Here is a 17,862-nt window from a genome sequence, read left to right on the forward strand (position 1 = left end):
GAAGGAAATAGTACGCCTTGTATTATCTCCTGCCTGTCTGTGATACACAAAGCCCACTTCATCCTAATTAATCAGGTCTGGCAATAAGAAGGAAATAGTACGCCTTGTATTATGTCCCGCCTGTCTGTGATACACAAAGCCCACTTCATCCTTATTAATCAGGTCTGGCAATAAGAAGGAAATAGTACGCCTTGTATTATGTCCCGCCTGTCTGTGATACACAAAGCCCACGTGATCCTTATTAATCAGGTCTGGCAATAAGAAGGAAATAGTATGCCTTGTATTATGTCCCGCCTGTCTGTGATACACAAAGCCCACTTGATCCTTATTAATCAGGTCTGGTAATAAGAAGGAAATAGTACGCCTTGTATTATCCCCCGCCTGTCTGTAATACACACAAAGCCCACTTGATCCTTATTAATCAGGTCTGGCAATAAGAAGGAAATAGCACGCTTTGTATTATCTCCTGCCTGTCTGTGATACACAAAGCCCACTTCATCCTTATTAATCAGGTCTGGCAATAAGTTAGCTAATCGGGTCGCCAAGATTTTAGTGAAAAGTTGGTAGTCTGAGTTTAAGAGAGCTATAGTCCTGTAACTACCCCACTTTGTCTCATCCTTACCTGGCTTCAGGATCACAGACAAATGGGAATGTCCATATTTAGGAGGGATATCTTCTCTTGTCAATATATTATTGAAAAGTTTAATGAAGTACGGGTTTAATATATCTTGATAAGTTTTATAATAAATGTATGGAAGTCCATCTGGACCAGAAGCTTTGCGTGAGGGTAAAGATTTAACTGCTAAGAGCAATTCCTTCTGACCAATGGGGTCATTTAAAGTGGCCAAGGCTTCCCGAGTGAGCACTGGTAATTTGGTTTTAGATAGAAATAGATTAAAGTTTTCAAGGTGAAACGGAGGATGTTTACCTCAAGCACTAGCCGTCCATACTCTTCAGTATCAGGCCACGCCCCCCCAGCGCACTAGCCGTCCATACTCTTCAGTATCAGGCCACGCCCCCACCAGCGCACTAGCTGTCCATACTCTTCAGTATCAGGCCACGCCCCCCCCAGCGCACTAGCTGTCCATGCTCTTCAGTATCAGGCCACGCCCCCACCAGCGCACTAGCTGTCCATACTCTTCAGTATCAGGCCACGCCCCCCCAGCGCACTAGCCGTCCATACTCTTCAGTATCAGGCCACGCCCCCCCAGCGCACTAGCCGTCCATGCTCTTCGGCATCAGGCCACGCCCCCCCCCCTCCACCAGCATGTATTATTTTAAAACTATAATGGCTGAAAACTGACAAATAATTACATTCTTCCATTTTTTTTCTTATTATTCCCATTATGCTGCATTTAGAATAAACTAATTCTTAGCATAATGTACCACCCAAACAAAGCCTAATTGGTGGCAGAAAAAACAAGGTATAGATCATTTTGTTGTGATAAGTAGTGATAAAGTTATTGGGAAATGAAAGGGCGGAGCGCTGAAATTCGTCTTGTCCATAAGGTGAAAAATACCCGCAGGCTGAAATGGTTAATTTACTGATCAGTTGTGCCGTAACAGATAATGCCGCAATTGCATGGATGAAGCTTAGAGAAGCTTAGGCTTAGTGCGGTATGAACTCATGTCTGCCTTATCACGTCACCTCAGCTCAGGGTCTTTACCCCTTTACACACCACCAATACACTGATTGACATGGAAGAGCCCTCAGGATCTTGTGCTAATATGCTGCTGTGTAAAGTGTCCAAGAAATAAGACTTTGTAAAGAACACTTATGGCCAAGATATTTCCCACACTAAGCACACGAATAAGGCTTCTCACCAGTGTGCGAACTCTTGTGTATGACAAGCTGTGATTTGCTACCAAATCATTTCTAACGCTGTCTTTCATATTGGACAAGATAGGATTTATTACCAAAGCATTTCCCACACTCTGCACATGAAAACATGTTCTTACCAGCGTGATATCTCTTCTCTATTGCAAGACATTTCCCACACTCAGCACATCAACTGGGCTTCCCACCAGTGTGAGTTTTTTCATGTTTGACCAAGTCTGCTTTATGTCCAAAACATTTCCAACACTCACCACATGAATAGGGCTTTTCACCAGTGTGATTTCTTTGATGCCTGACAAGAAGTGGTTTATGAGCAAAACATTTCCCACATTCAGTACATGAATAGGGTTTCTCACCAGTGTGAATTCGGCCATGCCTGACTAAGGTTGATTTACACCCAAAACATTTCCCACACTCAGAACATGAATATGGCTTCTCTCCAGTGTGAAATCTCTCATGAATAATAAGTTGTGATTTATGGACAAAACATTTCCCACACTCAGCACACGAATAAGGCTTCTCACCATTGTGAGATCTCTCATGTATGACAAGATGTGATTTCCATCCAAAACATTTCCCACACTCAGCACATGAATAGGGCTTCTCACCAGTGTGAGATCTCTCATGTATGACAAAGTATGATTTCTGAGAAAAACATTTCCCACACTCAGCACATGAATAGGGCTTCGCACCAGTGTGAGATCTCTCATGACTGGCAAGTTGTGATTTCCGTGCAAAACATTTCCCACACTCAGCACATGAATATGGCTTAACAACATTGTGAGATCTCTCATGTGTGACAAGATGTGATTTCCTTGCAAAACCTTTCCCACACTCAGCACATGAATAGGGTTTCTCACCAGTGTGCGATCTCTCATGTATAACAAGCTGTGATTTCCATAGAAAACATTTCCCACACTCAGCACATGAATAGGGCTTCTCACCAGTGTGAGATCTCTCATGCATGACAAGATATGATTTCCGTGCAAAACATTTCCCACACTCAGCACATGAATATGGCTTCTCTCCAGTGTGAGATCTCTCATGTCGGAAAAGCTGTGATTTCCATACAAAACATTTCCCACACGTGGAACAGGAATAAGACCCTCCAGCAGGGGGAGAGCTGTGCTGGGTATGAGGCCCCTCAGGGTTAGACAGGTGAGGGGAGTCTGGGGGAATATTTGGGGTCACCAGGATATCTGCAGGAGACTCTTGTCCAGTGACATCATCATCCGTTGTACAGTCTGTGGATACAGAGAGACGAGTCTCTGAGAGGTTCCTGATGCCGGGACTCCGCGCTGCAAATAGAGAAACATCATCACTTCCTGTTAGAGAATTCTGAGGGGAGGAGCAATTATCATTAGGGAGGGTCAGTGAGCTGCTGAGAATTCCAAGTTGGTGCAAAGTTTATGCAGATTGGAAATGTACCTAATGCAACAGCTGCATAGCTTTGCATGTAATTAGCATACAAGTTGCACCATCTCAGAGTTATTAGCATGTCACTGACCATCACTAGCTATCAGCCTGACAGAGAACTGCAGAAGGTTGTGCTCATTACAGGCGGCCAATCACAGGGCAATAACTTTTCCTTGCATGAAAATATCATGTAGCTTGGAATTCAGCCAATCAAATGCATTTCCTGACAAATGTGTTTATCTGCTTACAACTTGCATTATATTTGCATACAAGTCAGAGTTATTTGCATGTCACTGACCCTCCCTACAGCTAAAGCATTGGCCATACATGGAAAGCAGTAAATTGTAGAGCTTGATGAGGCAGTGGAAGCAATGTGTTACTCCTGTGACAACAGACCTACACTCACCTAAAGGATTATTAGGAACACATACTAATACAGTGTTTGACCCCCTTTCACCTTCAGAACTGCCTTAATTCTACGAGGCATTGATTTAATAAGGTGCTGAAAGCATTCTTTAGAAATGTTGGCCCATATTGATAGGATAGCATCTTGCAGTTGAGGGAGATTTGTGGGATGCACATCCAGGGCACGAAGCTCCCGTTCCATCACATCCCAAAGATGCTCTATTGGGTTGAGATCTGGTGACTGTGGCGGCCATTTTAGTACAATGACCTCATTGTCATGTTCAAGAAACCAATTTGAAATGATTCGAGTGACATGGTGCATTATCCTGCTGGAAGTAGCCATCAGAGGATGGGTACATGGTGGTCATAAAGGGATGGACATGGTCAGACACAATGCTCAGGTAGCCCGTGGCATTGAAATGATGCCCAATTGGCACTAAGGGGCCTAAAGTGTGCCAAGAAAACATCCCCCACACCATTACACCACCACCAGCCTGCACAGTGGTAACAAGGCATGATGGATCCATGTTCTCATTCTGTTTACGCCAAATTCTGACTCTATCGAGACTCATCAGACCAGGCAACATTTTTCCAGTCTTCAACTGTCCAATTTTGTTGAGTTTGTGCAAATTATAGCCTCTTTTTCCTATTTGTAGTGGAGATGAGTGGTTCCCGGTGGGGTCTTCTGCTGTTGTAGCCCATCCACCTCAACGTTGTGCGTGTTCTGGCTTCACAAATGCTTTGCTGCATACCTCAGGTGGAACGAGAGGTTACTTCAGTCAATGTTGCACTTCTATCAGCTTGAATCAGTCGGCCCATTCTCCTCTGACCTCTAGCATCAACAAGGCATTTTCACCCACAGGACTGCCGCATACGGGATGTTTTTTCCCATTTTACACCATTCTCAGTAAACCCTAAAATCCCAGTAACTGAGCAGATTGTGAAATACTCAGACCGGCCCGTCTGGCACCAACAACCATGCCACGCTCAAAATTGCTTAAATCACCGTTCTTTCCCATTCTGACATTAAGTTTGGAGTTCAGGAGATTGTCTTGACCAGGACCACACCCCTAAATGCATTGAAGCAACTGCCATGTGATTGGTTGATTAGATAACTGCATTAATGAGAAATTGAACAGGTGTTCCTAATAATCCTTTAGGTGAGTGTATATACACATTTATTCTATATTACTGCTGATTACTCACCTGTTCTGCCTTCTGTAACATTGTCCTCCTCTTTACTTGTCCTCATCATGTCTCCCTCCTCCATAGACTGCCGATCACTCCTCACATACGTCTCTTCTTCTTCCTCTTTAATTTTCACCATCATGACACCCTCCTCCATAAACTGCTGATCACTCCTCACATATGTCTCTTCTTCTTCCTCTTTACATGTCTTCATCATGTCACCCTCCTCCATAAACTGATCACTCCTCACATATGTCTCTTCTTCTTCCTCTTTACTTGTCCTCATCATGTCACCCTCCTCCATAGACTGCTGATCACTCCTCACATACGTCTCTTCTTCCTTTTTTACCACACCACTTACATGTATCAGTTCTTTACTCTAAGTTCACAAAATAAGATCACATTTAAATTGTGAACACAGATAACAGCATATGCAGAAGGAAAAATGTAATACAATTTAGAGTCTTTGGAGACCCTCAGTCCCACCTACCTGATAATGGTGAGGGGTGGTGGGATCTTCCTGTGGACAATCCTGGGAATAAAGAGGACCTGTACATCTCTCTGGTGGGTTTCTGTTACTGGATACATCTGTAGGAAACACACACACTGACTGAATACATTGTCTCTCTGTGTTTATCAGATGATGGGGGATCTAGATGGACAATCCCAGGAATAAAGAGGACCTGTACATCTCTCTGGTAGGTTTCTGTTACTGGATACATCTATAGGAAACACACACACTGACTATCAGATGATGGGGGATCTAAGTGGACAATCCCAGGAATAAAGAGGACCTGTACATCTCTCTGGTGGGTTTCTGTTACTGGATACATCTGTAGGAAACACACACACTGACTGAATACATTGTCTCTATGTGTTTATCAGATGATGGAGGATCTAGGTGGACAAATATTTTATTACATCTTTTCATGGCAACAAAAGTTAACACATCTCTAAATAAAAAAAAATCTAAATTGTTCCCATTTGGAGTTATTGCTCTCACACTTTCTCATACTGGTCACTGGAAGCTCAGCATGGCTCCTCGTGGCAGAGAACTCTCTGAGGAGCTTATAGAAGAATTCTTGCACTACATAAAGATGGCCCAGGTTATAACTACATTGCAAACAGATTGCTAAACTGCTTTGTGTGTGCGTGTGTGTATGAGGGGGGGAGGGGGGGGAGGGGGGTGCAGTACTCAGGTCATACACAACACACTAAATTAAAGAGACACTGAAGCGAAAAAAAAATATGATATTATGATTTGTATGTGTAGTACATCTAAGAAATAAAACATTAAGATCAGATACATCAGTCTAATTGTTTCCAGTACAGGACGAGTTGAGAAACTCCAGTTGTTATCTCTATGCAAACAAGCCATTAAGCTCTCCGACTAAGTTAGTCGTGGAGAGGGCTGTTATCTGACTTTTATTATCTTAACTGTAAGTGAACTGTTTACTTTTCCTCTGCCAGAGGAGAGGTCATTACTTCACAGACTGCTCTAAAAGACTCATTTTGAATGCTGAGTGTTGTGTAATCTGCACATATTACCAAGCTCATCGGAGCACAAGCTTCCAATCCCCGGTGTCTTTTTGCCACTTTCAACTCCCTGCTTAAACCCACCCCCCCACCCTCAGTTTCCTATCTCTCTGCCACAGATTTAGCCACCCACTTCACCAACAAAATTGTCTCCATCCGCCAAGAAATATCCAATCTCCAATCTTCACCTCCCACCCCCTCCCAACCAGCTCCTCCTCCACCCTATCCTCCCCTCACAACCTTCACTCCTACTACCACCGAGGAAGTCAACCACCTACTGCAGACTTCCCATACCACTACTTCGCCCCTTGACCCCATCCCTTCTGATTTACTCCAGCCTCACTTCACGGAATTGGCCCCAATCCTCACTACCCTGTTCAACCTCTCCCTATCCACAGGCACCTTCCCCTCAGACTTCAAGCAGGCCACTGTACTACCCCTGCTCAAGAAACCCTCCCTCGACCCCTCGCTACCCTCCAACTACCGTCCTATCTCCCTCCTCCCCTTTGCCTCAAAACTCCTAGAGCGTCTGGTTCACAAACGCCTGACCCAGTACCTCAATGCCAACTCAATCCTAGACCCACTGCAATCTGGATTTCGGCCTGCCCACTCAACCGAAACTGCTCTCACCAAAGTGGTCAATGACCTTGCCTTAGCTAAAGCTGAAGGTAAATACTCCATTCTCCTCCTCCTTGACCTTTCAGCAGCTTTTGACACAGTAGATCATCCCCTACTCCTCCAGTCCCTCCAGTCCTTGGGCATTCACGATCTCGCCCTGTCCTGGCTTTCATCCTACCTCTCCAACCACTCCTTCACGACCGCCTTCAATGAGTCCTCGTCCACCCCCAACCACCTCTTGGTGGGAGTCCCCCAAGGTTCGGTCCTTGGCCCCCTACTGTTCACCCTATACACATCCTCCATTGGCAAGGTTATCTCCTCCATGGGTTTTAACTATCATCTGTATGCAGATGACACCCAGATCTACCTCCACACCCCTGACATATCCACCACTACCATGGACAAGGTCTCCTCCTGCCTATCAGCCATCTCCTCCTGGATGTCCGCTAGGTTCCTGAAACTAAATCTAGACAAAACGGAATTTATGATCTTCCCACCCCGGCCATCCACGAACCTCCCAGATGTGCATGTCACTGTTAACCACACTACCATTCGCCCCAACCTCTCAAGCCCGTTGTCTGGGTGTCACCCTGGACTCCGCACTCTCCTTCACTTCCCACATCCAAATCCTCACAAAGTCCTGCAACTTCCACCTTCGTAACATCTGTAAGATTCACCCTTTCCTGACCTCTGCCACCACCAAACTCCTCATCCATGCCCTCATAATTTCCCGCCTTGACTACTGCAATGCCCTGCTGTCTGGTCTCCCTATGACCCGAACAGCCCCACTGCAGTCCATCATGAATGCGGCAGCCAGAATTATCCACTGCTCCCATCGCTCCACCACGGCAGATCCCCTCCTAGAATCCCTCCACTGGCTTCCTATCCAGTCCAGAATCAAATTCAAGATACTGTGTCTGACCTACAAATCGGTCCACAAAACCTGTCCAACCTACATTTCCGATCTTACTCAGAGGTACACACCTAGCCGCTCACTCCGCTCTTCCAATGAACTTCGCCTAACCGCCCCCCGCATCACCCAGTCCCATGCACGCCTCCAGGACTTCTCAAGAGCTGCTCCAACACTATGGAACTCCCTACCTCCACCCATTAGGGCAGCCCCCTCCTTCAACATCTTCAAGAAAGCCCTCAAAACTCACCTTTTCACTTTGGCCTACTACCCCTCACAAGTGCTCTAAACCTACAGCTGAACTCTGGTCCCCTACCGTTCGTGTCCTTACCTCTCCCTCTAGATTGTAAGCCTTTGGGCAGGGTCCTCCTCCTTTTGTGTCCTACCTGATCATGCACCTCCATTACTGTGCACCCATCCTATGGATCTGAGTGAGCTCGACTTGCCTAATCTCCAAGCTCCATCCAGTGACTGACTAAGCATTACCTTGTACTCATACTGTGCTGTGTGATCTGGTTTTCTATTATTCCTGTATTGTCATATTGCTATATGTCACCCCTAAATATTGTCTGTAACCTAAATTAATGTTCAGCGCTGCGTAATATGTTGGCGCTTTATAAATACAATAAATAATAATAATAATATTATAGAATGATGCAATGTTAGAAAAAACACTATATACCTGAAAATAAAAGTATGAGAATATTTTCTTTGCTGCTAATCTTCTAGTAATTATTCATAGTACACAACCAATTCACTATATCATATTTTTTTTCCGCTTCAGTGTCTCTTTAAATCAGTCTGTGTGGCTGTCTCCCCAGAAGGAAGCTTTTTCTAGAGATGATGTACAAGAAATCCTGCAAATAGTTTGCTGAAGACCAGCAGACTAAGGTAAGGGATTACTGGAATCTCCTGTGCTCTGGTGAGACCAAGATAAACTTATTTGGTTCAGATGGTGTCACGCGTGTGTGATGGCAGCCAGGTGAGGCGTACAAAGACAAGCTTGTCTTGCCTACAGTGAAGCATGGTGGTGGGAGGGTCATGGGTTGGGGCTGCATGAGTGCTGCTGGAATTGGGAAGCTACAGTTCATTAAGGGAGCCATGAATGCCAACATGTACTGTGACATACTGAAGCAGAGCATGATCCCCTCCCTTCAGACACTGGGCTGCAGGGCAGTATTCCAGCATGATAATGGCCCCAAACACACCTCCAAGACAACCACTGCCTGGCTATAGAAATAGAGGGTAAAGGTGCTGGACTGGCCAAGCCTGTCTCCAGACATAAACCTTGCTGAGCACCTGCGGGGCAACCTCATATGGAAGGTGGAGGAGCGCAAGGTCTCTAACATCCACCAGCTTCAGCATGGAGGAGGGGAAAAGGATTCCAGTGGTGGCATGTGACGCTCTAGTGACCTCCACGCCCAAGAGAGGCAGTGCTGGAGAATAATGGTGGCCACGCAACATATCCACACTTTAATCAGAACGTTGACACTCTTCCCTTACGGATGTACTTTTTGCTGTGAAATATTGCATGTGTTTATCAGATAATGGGTGGGGGTGGGGTATGGGTGGCTGTATCTAGGTGGACCCCAAGTACTGCTCTCTCCTGTACAAGTAATGAAAGTCTCCTCTTACCCGGTGATGTGAGGGGCGGCTGACTCTCCATCATGGCGTCCTTGTAGAGGTCCTGGTGTCCTTCTATATACTGCCCCTCCTCCATGGAGAAATAGATGAGACAATGAGCCTCCTTATAGGAACCTAACACACAGAATGATACAGTCACCACCATACAAATCACTGGCTGTCACTGGATACTGCCCCATAATTCCTGCTAATGCTCAACTCACCCCGACAGCAGATCAGTGAGGATGTTGTGGGCTTCTCGTGTCTCTCAGATATCAGGGGGTGAGGTGGGGGCACCGCGATGGTCAGCAGACTTCACAGAAGGGACACTCTGTATGGAGAGACTGAAGGTAAGGTCATGTGACACTCCCAGAATCCTCCTCATCTCTCCAGTCATGTGACACTCCCAGAATCCTCCTCACCTCTCCAGTCATGTGACACTCACAGAATCCTTCTCACCTCTCCAGTCATGTGACACTCCCAGAATCCTGCTCACCTCTCCAGTCATGTGACACTCCCAGAACCCCCCTCACCTCTCCAGTCATGTGACATTCCCAGAATCCTCCTCACCTCTCCAGTCATGTGACACTCCCAGAATCCTCCTCACCTCTCCAGTCATGTGACACTCACAGAATCCTTCTCACCTCTCCAGTCATGTGACACTCCCAGAATCCTGCTCACCTCTCCAGTCATGTGACACTCCCAGAATCCTCCTCACCTCTCCAATCATGTGACACTCCCAGAATCCTCCTCACCACTCCAGTCATGTCACACTCTCAGAATCCTCCTCACCTCTCCTGTTATGTGACACTCCCAGAATCCCCCTCACCTCTCCAGTAACGTCTAAGTCTGCACTGCGTGTCTATTCTCTTTGTGTGACAAACAGAAAGTGCACAGAATGTCCTCTACACTATACACTTCCCCACCCCTACTATGTGCTCCTTCCTCAATCCAATACCTGTCCTCCCCTCCCCCACTATGTGCCCCTCCCCTCACCCCAATACCTCCCCTCCCCCACTATGTGCTCCTCCATCACCCCAATACCTGTCCTCCCCTCACCCCACTATGTGCCCCTCCCCCACCCAATACCTGTCCTCTCATCCCCCACTATGTGCTCCTCCCTCACCCCAATAATTGTCCTCCCCTCCCCCACCCCAATACCTGTCCTCCCCTCCCCCACTATGTGCTCCTCCCTCACCCCAATACCTGTCCTTCCCAACCCCACTATGTGCTCCTCCCCTCACCCACTATGTGCTCCTCCCCCACCCCAATACCTGTCCTCCCCTCCCCCACTATGTGCTCTTCCCTCACCCCAATACCTGCCTTCCCTTCCCCCACTATGTGCTCCACCCTCACCCCAATACCTGTCCTCCCCTCCCCCACTATGTGCTCCTCCCCCACCCCAATACCTGCCCTCCCCTCCCCCAACTATGTGCTCCTCCCTCACCCCAATACCTGTCCTCCCCTCCCCCACTGTTTGCTCCTCCCTCACACCAATACCTGTCCTCCCCACCCCCACTATGTGCTCCTCCCCTCCCCACTGTGTGCTCCTCCCTCACCCCAATACCTTTCGTCCACACCCCCACTATGTCCTCCTCCCTCACCCCAATACCTGCCTTCCCCTCCCCCACTATGTGCTCTTCCCCTCCCCCACCCCAATACTTGTCCTGCCCTCCCCACTATGTGCTCCTCCCCTCACCCCAATACCTGCCCTCCCCTCCCCCACCCCAATACCTGTCCACCGCTTCCCCACTGTGTGCTCCTCCCACACCCCAATAGCTGTCCTCCCCTCCCCCACTATGTGCTCCTCCCCTCCCCCCAATACCTGTCCTCCCTAATCCCAATACCTGTCCTCCCCTCCCCCCAATACCTGTCCTCCCTAATCCCAATACCTGTCCTCCCCTCCCCCACTATGTGCTCCTCCCCTCCCCCCTGGTGGCTGCAGCTCTCAGGAGGAAAGCCCTTTACAAATATCACAATGATTATTAATTATAGTTACAGGCGGGAAAAAAAATATAAACAATGTAACCTTTCCCCTCCTCTGCAGCCAGCACGAGCTCTGCTCTCACCACTTCCGGTCTACCACTACATCCGGGCTCTGCCTTCCAATAACAAAGGGCGAGGATTCCCAGTGACGTCACTGCCCCACGTGACCTCTGGATGATTGTAGCTATCAGAGGCTGCAGGACAAAATGCTCCACCCACCAACTTTCGGCCTTTCTCATCACTTCCTTTTTGTGGCTCTGTATTTCCGGTTTATGCGCTCCAGCTGGTAGAGGGGAGCACGCCATCTTGTGGTCAGTCAGGTAACTGCAGCCTCAGTTATCAGTCATAGGAAGGGAGAGCAGCCAGGGAGTATCTGGGAGAGAGAGGGGTGTGGCCAGGTATGAGGGCGGGGACAATATCATCTGGGCGTGGTCAGTCAGGTGACTGCGGCCTCATTTATCAGTCATAGGAAGGGAGAGCAGCCAAGGAGTATCCGGGAGATAGAGGGGTGTGGCTAGGTATGAGGGCGGGGATAATATCATCTGGGTGTGGTCGGTCAGGTAACTGCAGCCTCACTTATCAGTCATAGGAAGAGAGAGCAGCCAAGGAGTATCCGGGAGATAGAGGGGTGTGGCTAGGTATGAGGGCAGGGACAATATCATCTGGGCGTGGTCAGTGAGGTCACTGCAGCCTCATTTATCAGTCATAGGAAGAGAGAGCAGCCAGGGAGTATCCAGGAGATAGAGGGGTGTGGCCAGGTATGAGGGCGGGGACAATATCATCTGGGCGTGGTCAGTCAGGTAATTGCAACCTCATTTATCTCTCATAGGAAGAGGGAGCAGCCAGGGAGTATCCGGGAGATAGATGGGTGTGGCTAGGTATGAGGGCGGGGACAATATCATCTGGGCGTGGTCAGTCAGGTAACTGCAGCCTCATTTATCAGTCATAGAAAGAGAGAGCAGCCAGGGAGTATCCGGGAGAGACAGGTGTGGCTAGGTATGGGGGCGGGGACAATATCATCTGGGCGTGGTCAGTCAGGTAACTGCAGCCTCATTTATCAGTCATAGGAAGAGAGAGCAGCTAGGGAGTATCCGGGAGATAGATGGGTGTGGCTAGGTATGAGGGCGGGGACAATATCATCTGGGCGTGGTCAGTCAGGTAACTGCAGCCTCATTTATCAGTCATAGGAAGAGAGAGCAGCCAGGAAGTATCTGGGAGATAGAGGGGTGTGGCTAGGTATGAGGGTGGGGACAATATCATCTGGGCGTGGTCAGTGAGGTAACTGCAGCCTCATTTATCAGTCATAGGAAGGGAGAGCGGCCAGGGAGTTTCCGGGAGATAGAGGGGTGTGGCTAGGTATAAGGGCGGGGACAATATCATCTGGGCGTGGTTAGTCAGGTAACTGCAGCCTCATTTATCACTCATAGGAAGAGAGAGCAGCCAGGGAGTATCCGGGAGATAGAGGGGTGTCGCTAGGTATGAGGGCGGGGACAATATCATCTGGGCGTGGTCAGTCAGGTAACTGCAGCCTCATTTATCAGTCATAGGAAGAGAGAGCAGCTAGGGAGTATCCGGGAGATAGATGGGTGTGGCTAGGTATGAGGGCGGGGACAATATCATCTGGGCGTGGTCAGTCAGGTAACTGCAGCCTCATTTATCAGTCATAGGAAGAGAGAGCAGCCAGGAAGTATCTGGGAGATAGAGGGGTGTGGCTAGGTATGAGGGTGGGGACAATATCATCTGGGCGTGGTCAGTGAGGTAACTGCAGCCTCATTTATCAGTCATAGGAAGGGAGAGCGGCCAGGGAGTTTCCGGGAGATAGAGGGGTGTGGCTAGGTATAAGGGCGGGGACAATATCATCTGGGCGTGGCCATTCAGCTAGCTGCAGCCTCATTTATCAGTCATAGGAAGGGAGAGCGGCCAGGGAGTATCCGGGTGATAGAGGGGTGTGGCTAGGTATAAGGGCGGGGACAATATCATCTGGGCGTGGCCATTCAGCTAACTGCAGCCTCATTTATCAGTCATAGGAAGAGAGAGCAGCCAGGGAGTATCCAGGAGAGAGAGGGGTGTGGCCAGGTATGAGGGCGGGGACATTGTCATCTGGGCGTGGCCATTCAGCTAGCTGCAGCCTCATTTATCAGTCATAGGAAGAGAGAGCAGCCAGGGAGTATCCAGGAGAGAGAGGGGTGTGGCTAGGTATGAGGGCGGGGCCAATATCATCTGGGCGTGGTCAGTCAGGTAACTGCAGCCTCATTTATCAGTCATAGGAAGAGAGAGCAGCCAGGGAGTATCCGGGAGATAGAGGGGTGTGGCTAGGTATGAGGGTGGGGAAAATATCATCTGGGCGTGGCCATTCAGCAAACTGCAGCCTCATTTATCAGTCATAGGAAGAAAGAGCAGCCAGGGAGTATCCGGGAGATAGAGGGGTGTGGCCAGGTATGAGGGCGGGGACAATATCATCTGGGCGTGGTCAGTCAGGTAACTGCAGCCTCATTTATCAGTCATAGGAAGAAAGAGCAGCCAGGGGGTATCCGGGAGATAGAGGGGTGTGGCTAGGTATGAGGGCGGGGCCAATATCATCTGGGCGTGGTCAGTCAGCTAACTGCAGCCTTATTTATCAGTCATAGGAAGAGAGAGCAGCCCGGGAGTATCCGGGAGATAGAGGGGTGTGGTCAGGTATGAGGGTGGGGACAATATCATCTGGGTGTGGTCAGTCAGGTAACTGCAGCCTCATTTATCAGTCATAGGAAGAGAGAGCAGCCAGGGAGTATCCAGGAGAGAGAGGGGTGTGGCTAGGTATGAGGGTGGGGACAATATCATCTGGGCGTGGTCAGTCAGCTAACTGCAGCCTCATTTATCAGTCATAGGAAGAGAGAGCAGCCAAGGAGTATCCGGGAGATAGAGGGGTGTGGCTAGGTATGAGGGCGGGGACAATATCATCTGGGCGTGGTCAGTGAGGTAACTGCAGCCTCATTTATCAGTCATTGGAAGGGAGAGCGGCCAGGGAGTATCCGGGAGATAAAGGGGTGTGGCTAGGTATAAGGGCGGGGACAATATCATCTGGGCGTGGCCATTCAGCTAACTGCAGCCTCATGTATCAGTCATAGGAAGAGAGAGCAGCCAGGGAGTATCCAGGAGAGAGAGGGGTGTGGCCAGGTATAAGGACGGGGACAATATCATCTGGGCGTGGTCAGTCAGGTAACTACAGCCTCATTTATCAGTCACAGGAAGAGAGAGCAGCCAGGGAGTATCCGGGAGATAGAGGGGTGTGGCCAGGTATGAGGGCGGGGACAATATCATCTAGGCATGGTCAGTCAGGTAACTGCAGCCTTATTTATCAGTCATAGGAAGAGAGAGCAGCCAGGGAGTATCCGGGAGATAAAGGGGTGTGGCCAGGTATGAGGGCGGGGACAATATAATCTGGGCGTGGTGAGTCAGGTAACTGCAGCCTCATTTATCAGTCATAGGAAGAGAGAGCAGCCAGGGAGTATCCGGGAGATAGAGGGGTGTGGCTAGGTATGAGGGTGGGGACAATATCATCTGGGCGTGGTCAGTCAGGTAACTGCAGCCTCATTTATCAGTCATAGGAAGAGAGAGCAGCCAGGGAGTATCCGGGAGATAGAGGGGTGTGGCTAGGTATGAGGGCGGGGCCAATATCATCTGGGCGTGGTCAGTCAGGTAACTGCAGCCTCATTTATCAGTCATAGGAAGAGAGAGCAGCCAAGGAGTGTCCGGGAGATAGAGGGGTGTGGCTAGGTATGAGGGTGGGGAAAATATCATCTGGGCGTGGCCATTCAGCTAACTGCAGCCTTATTTATCAGTCATAGGAAGAGAGAGCAGCCTGGGAGTATCCGGGAAATAGAGGGGTGTGGTCAGGTATGAGGGTGGGGAAAATATCATCTGGGCGTGGTCAGTCAGCTCACTGCAGCCTCATTTATCAGTCATAGGAAGAGAGAGCAGCCAGGGAGTATCCGGGAGATAGAGGGGTGTGGCTAGGTATGAGGGCGGGGATAATATCATCTGGGTGTGGTCAGTCAGCTAACTGCAGCCTCATTTATCAGTCATAAGAAGAGAGAGCAGCCAGGGAGTATCCGGGAGAGAGAGGGGTGTGGCTAGGTATGAGGGTGGGGACAATATCATCTGGGTGTGGTCAGTCAGGTAACTGCAGCCTCATTTATCAGTCATAGGAAGAGAGAGCAGCCAGGGAGTATCTGGGAGATAGAGGGGTGTGGCTAGGTATGAGGGCGGGGACAATATCATCTGGGCGTGGTCAGTCAGGTAACTGCAGCCTCATTTACCAATCATAGGAAGGGAGAGCAGCCAGGGAGTATTCGGGAGAGAGAGGGGTGTGGCTAGGTATAAGGACAGGGACAATATCATCTGGGCGTGGTCAGTCAGCTAACTGCAGCCTCATTTATCAGTCAGGATGACAGGATGGAGAGGACTGGGAAGACACAGCCAGTGGGATGATGAGTAGGGGACAGTGAAGGGATGACAGGATGGAGAGGACTGGGAAGACACAGCTGGTGGGATGATGAGTGGGGGACAGTGAAGGGATGACAGGATGGAGAGGACTGGGAAGGGTCTATAGCAACCTTTCTCAACCTTTTTACACTGGAGGACACCGGCAAGTAATTTTAGGACCTCAAGGAACCTCTGCAAGTATGTTTTTAACCTCAGGAAACCCCTGCATTTACAGTGGCTTGCAAAAGTATTCGGCCCCCTTGTTTTCCACATTTTGTCACATTACTGCCACAAACATGAATCAATTTTATTGGAATTCCACGTGAAAGTCCAATACAAAGTGGTGTACATGTGAGAAGTGGAATGAAAATCATACATGATTCCAAACATGTTTTACAAATCAATAACTGCAAAGTGGGGTGTGCGTAATTATTCAGCCCCCTGAGTCAATACTTTGTAGAACCACCTTTTGCTGCAATTACAGCTGACAGTCTTTTAGGGTATGTCTCTACCAGCTTTGCACATCTAGAGACTGAAATCCTTGCCCATTCTTCTTTGCAAAACAGCTCCAGCTCAGTCAGATTAGATAAACAGCGTTTGTGAACAGCAGTTTTCAGATCTTGCCACAGATTCTCGATTGAATTTAGATCTGGACTTTGACTGGGCCATTCTAACACATGGATATGTTTTCTTTTAAACCATTCCATTGTTGACCTGGCTTTATGTTTAGGGTCATTGTCCTGCTGGAAGGTGAACCTCCGCCCCAGTCTCAAGTCTTTTGCAGACTCCAAGAGGTTTTCTACCAAGTTTGCCCTGTATTTGGCTCCATCCTTCTTCCCATCAACTCTGACCAGCTTACCTGTCCCTGCTGAAGAGATGCCCCCCCCGAGCATGATGCTGCCACCACCATATTTGACAGTGGGGATGATGTGTTCAGAGTGATGTGCAGTGTTAGTTTTCTGCCACACATAGCGTTTTGCATTTTGGCCAAAAAGTTCCATTTTGGTCTCATCTGACCAGAGCACCTTCTTCCACGTTTGCTGTGTCCCCCACATGGCTTGTGGCAAACGGGACTTATGCTTTTCTGTTAACAATGGCTTTCATCTTGTCACTCTTACATAAGAGCCAACTTTGTACAGTGCATGACTAATAGTTGTCCTATGGACAGAGTCTCCCGCCTGAGCTGTAGATCTCTGCAGCTCGTCCAGAGTCACCATGGGCCTCTTGACTGCATTTCTGATCAGCGCTCTCCTTGTTCGGCCTGTGAGTTTAGGTGGACGGCCTTGTCTTGGTAGGCTTACAGTTGTGCTATACTCCTTCCATTTCTGAATGATCGCTTGAACAGTGCTCCGTGGGATGTTCAAGGCTTTGGAAATCTTTTTGTAGCCTAAGCCTGCTTTAAATTTCTCAATAACTTTATACCTAGGTCAGGTCTTGTGTGTTCTTTGGACTTCATGGTGTTGTTGCTCCCAATATTCTCTTAGTACAAATACAGCTGCTCTGTGACGGTCTCAGAGGTTGTCTGACATTAGATTACACACAGGTGCACTCTATTTAGTCATTAGCACCCATCAGGCAATGTCTATGGGCAACTGACTGCACTCAGACCAAAGGGGGCTGAATAATTACGCACACCCCACTTTGCAGTTATTGATTTGTAAAAAATGTTTGGAAACACGTATGATTTTCGTTCCACTTCTCACGTGTACATCACTTTGTATTGGTCTATCACGTGGAATTCCAATAAGATTGATTCATGTTTGTGGCAGTAATGGGACAAAATGTGGAAAGCTTCAAGGGGGCCAAATACTTTTGAAAGCCACAGTATTTTGCAGGAGGCATGGGCATTAAAAGTAGGTGAGGCTGTTTATTTCACTAC

At 48.5% G+C, this 17,862-nt stretch overlaps 1 protein-coding gene across 1 annotated transcript in view; it reads right to left on the minus strand.

Annotated features, from left to right (window-relative positions):
• Positions 1-1,623: 1,623 nt before the first annotated feature.
• Positions 1,624-17,862, minus strand: part of LOC137535612 (zinc finger protein 585A-like) — a 63,931-nt gene continuing 47,692 nt past the window's right edge. The window contains exon 4 of the mRNA XM_068257467.1: positions 1,624-2,503. Coding sequence (XP_068113568.1) covers positions 2,009-2,503 — 495 coding nt within the window. The 3' untranslated portion in view covers positions 1,624-2,008. The remainder of the gene's footprint in view (positions 2,504-17,862) is intronic.

Source organism: Hyperolius riggenbachi, chromosome 10 (assembly GCF_040937935.1).
Source record: "Hyperolius riggenbachi isolate aHypRig1 chromosome 10, aHypRig1.pri, whole genome shotgun sequence".
In the NCBI taxonomy this organism is placed as follows: Eukaryota; Metazoa; Chordata; class Amphibia; order Anura; family Hyperoliidae; genus Hyperolius; species Hyperolius riggenbachi.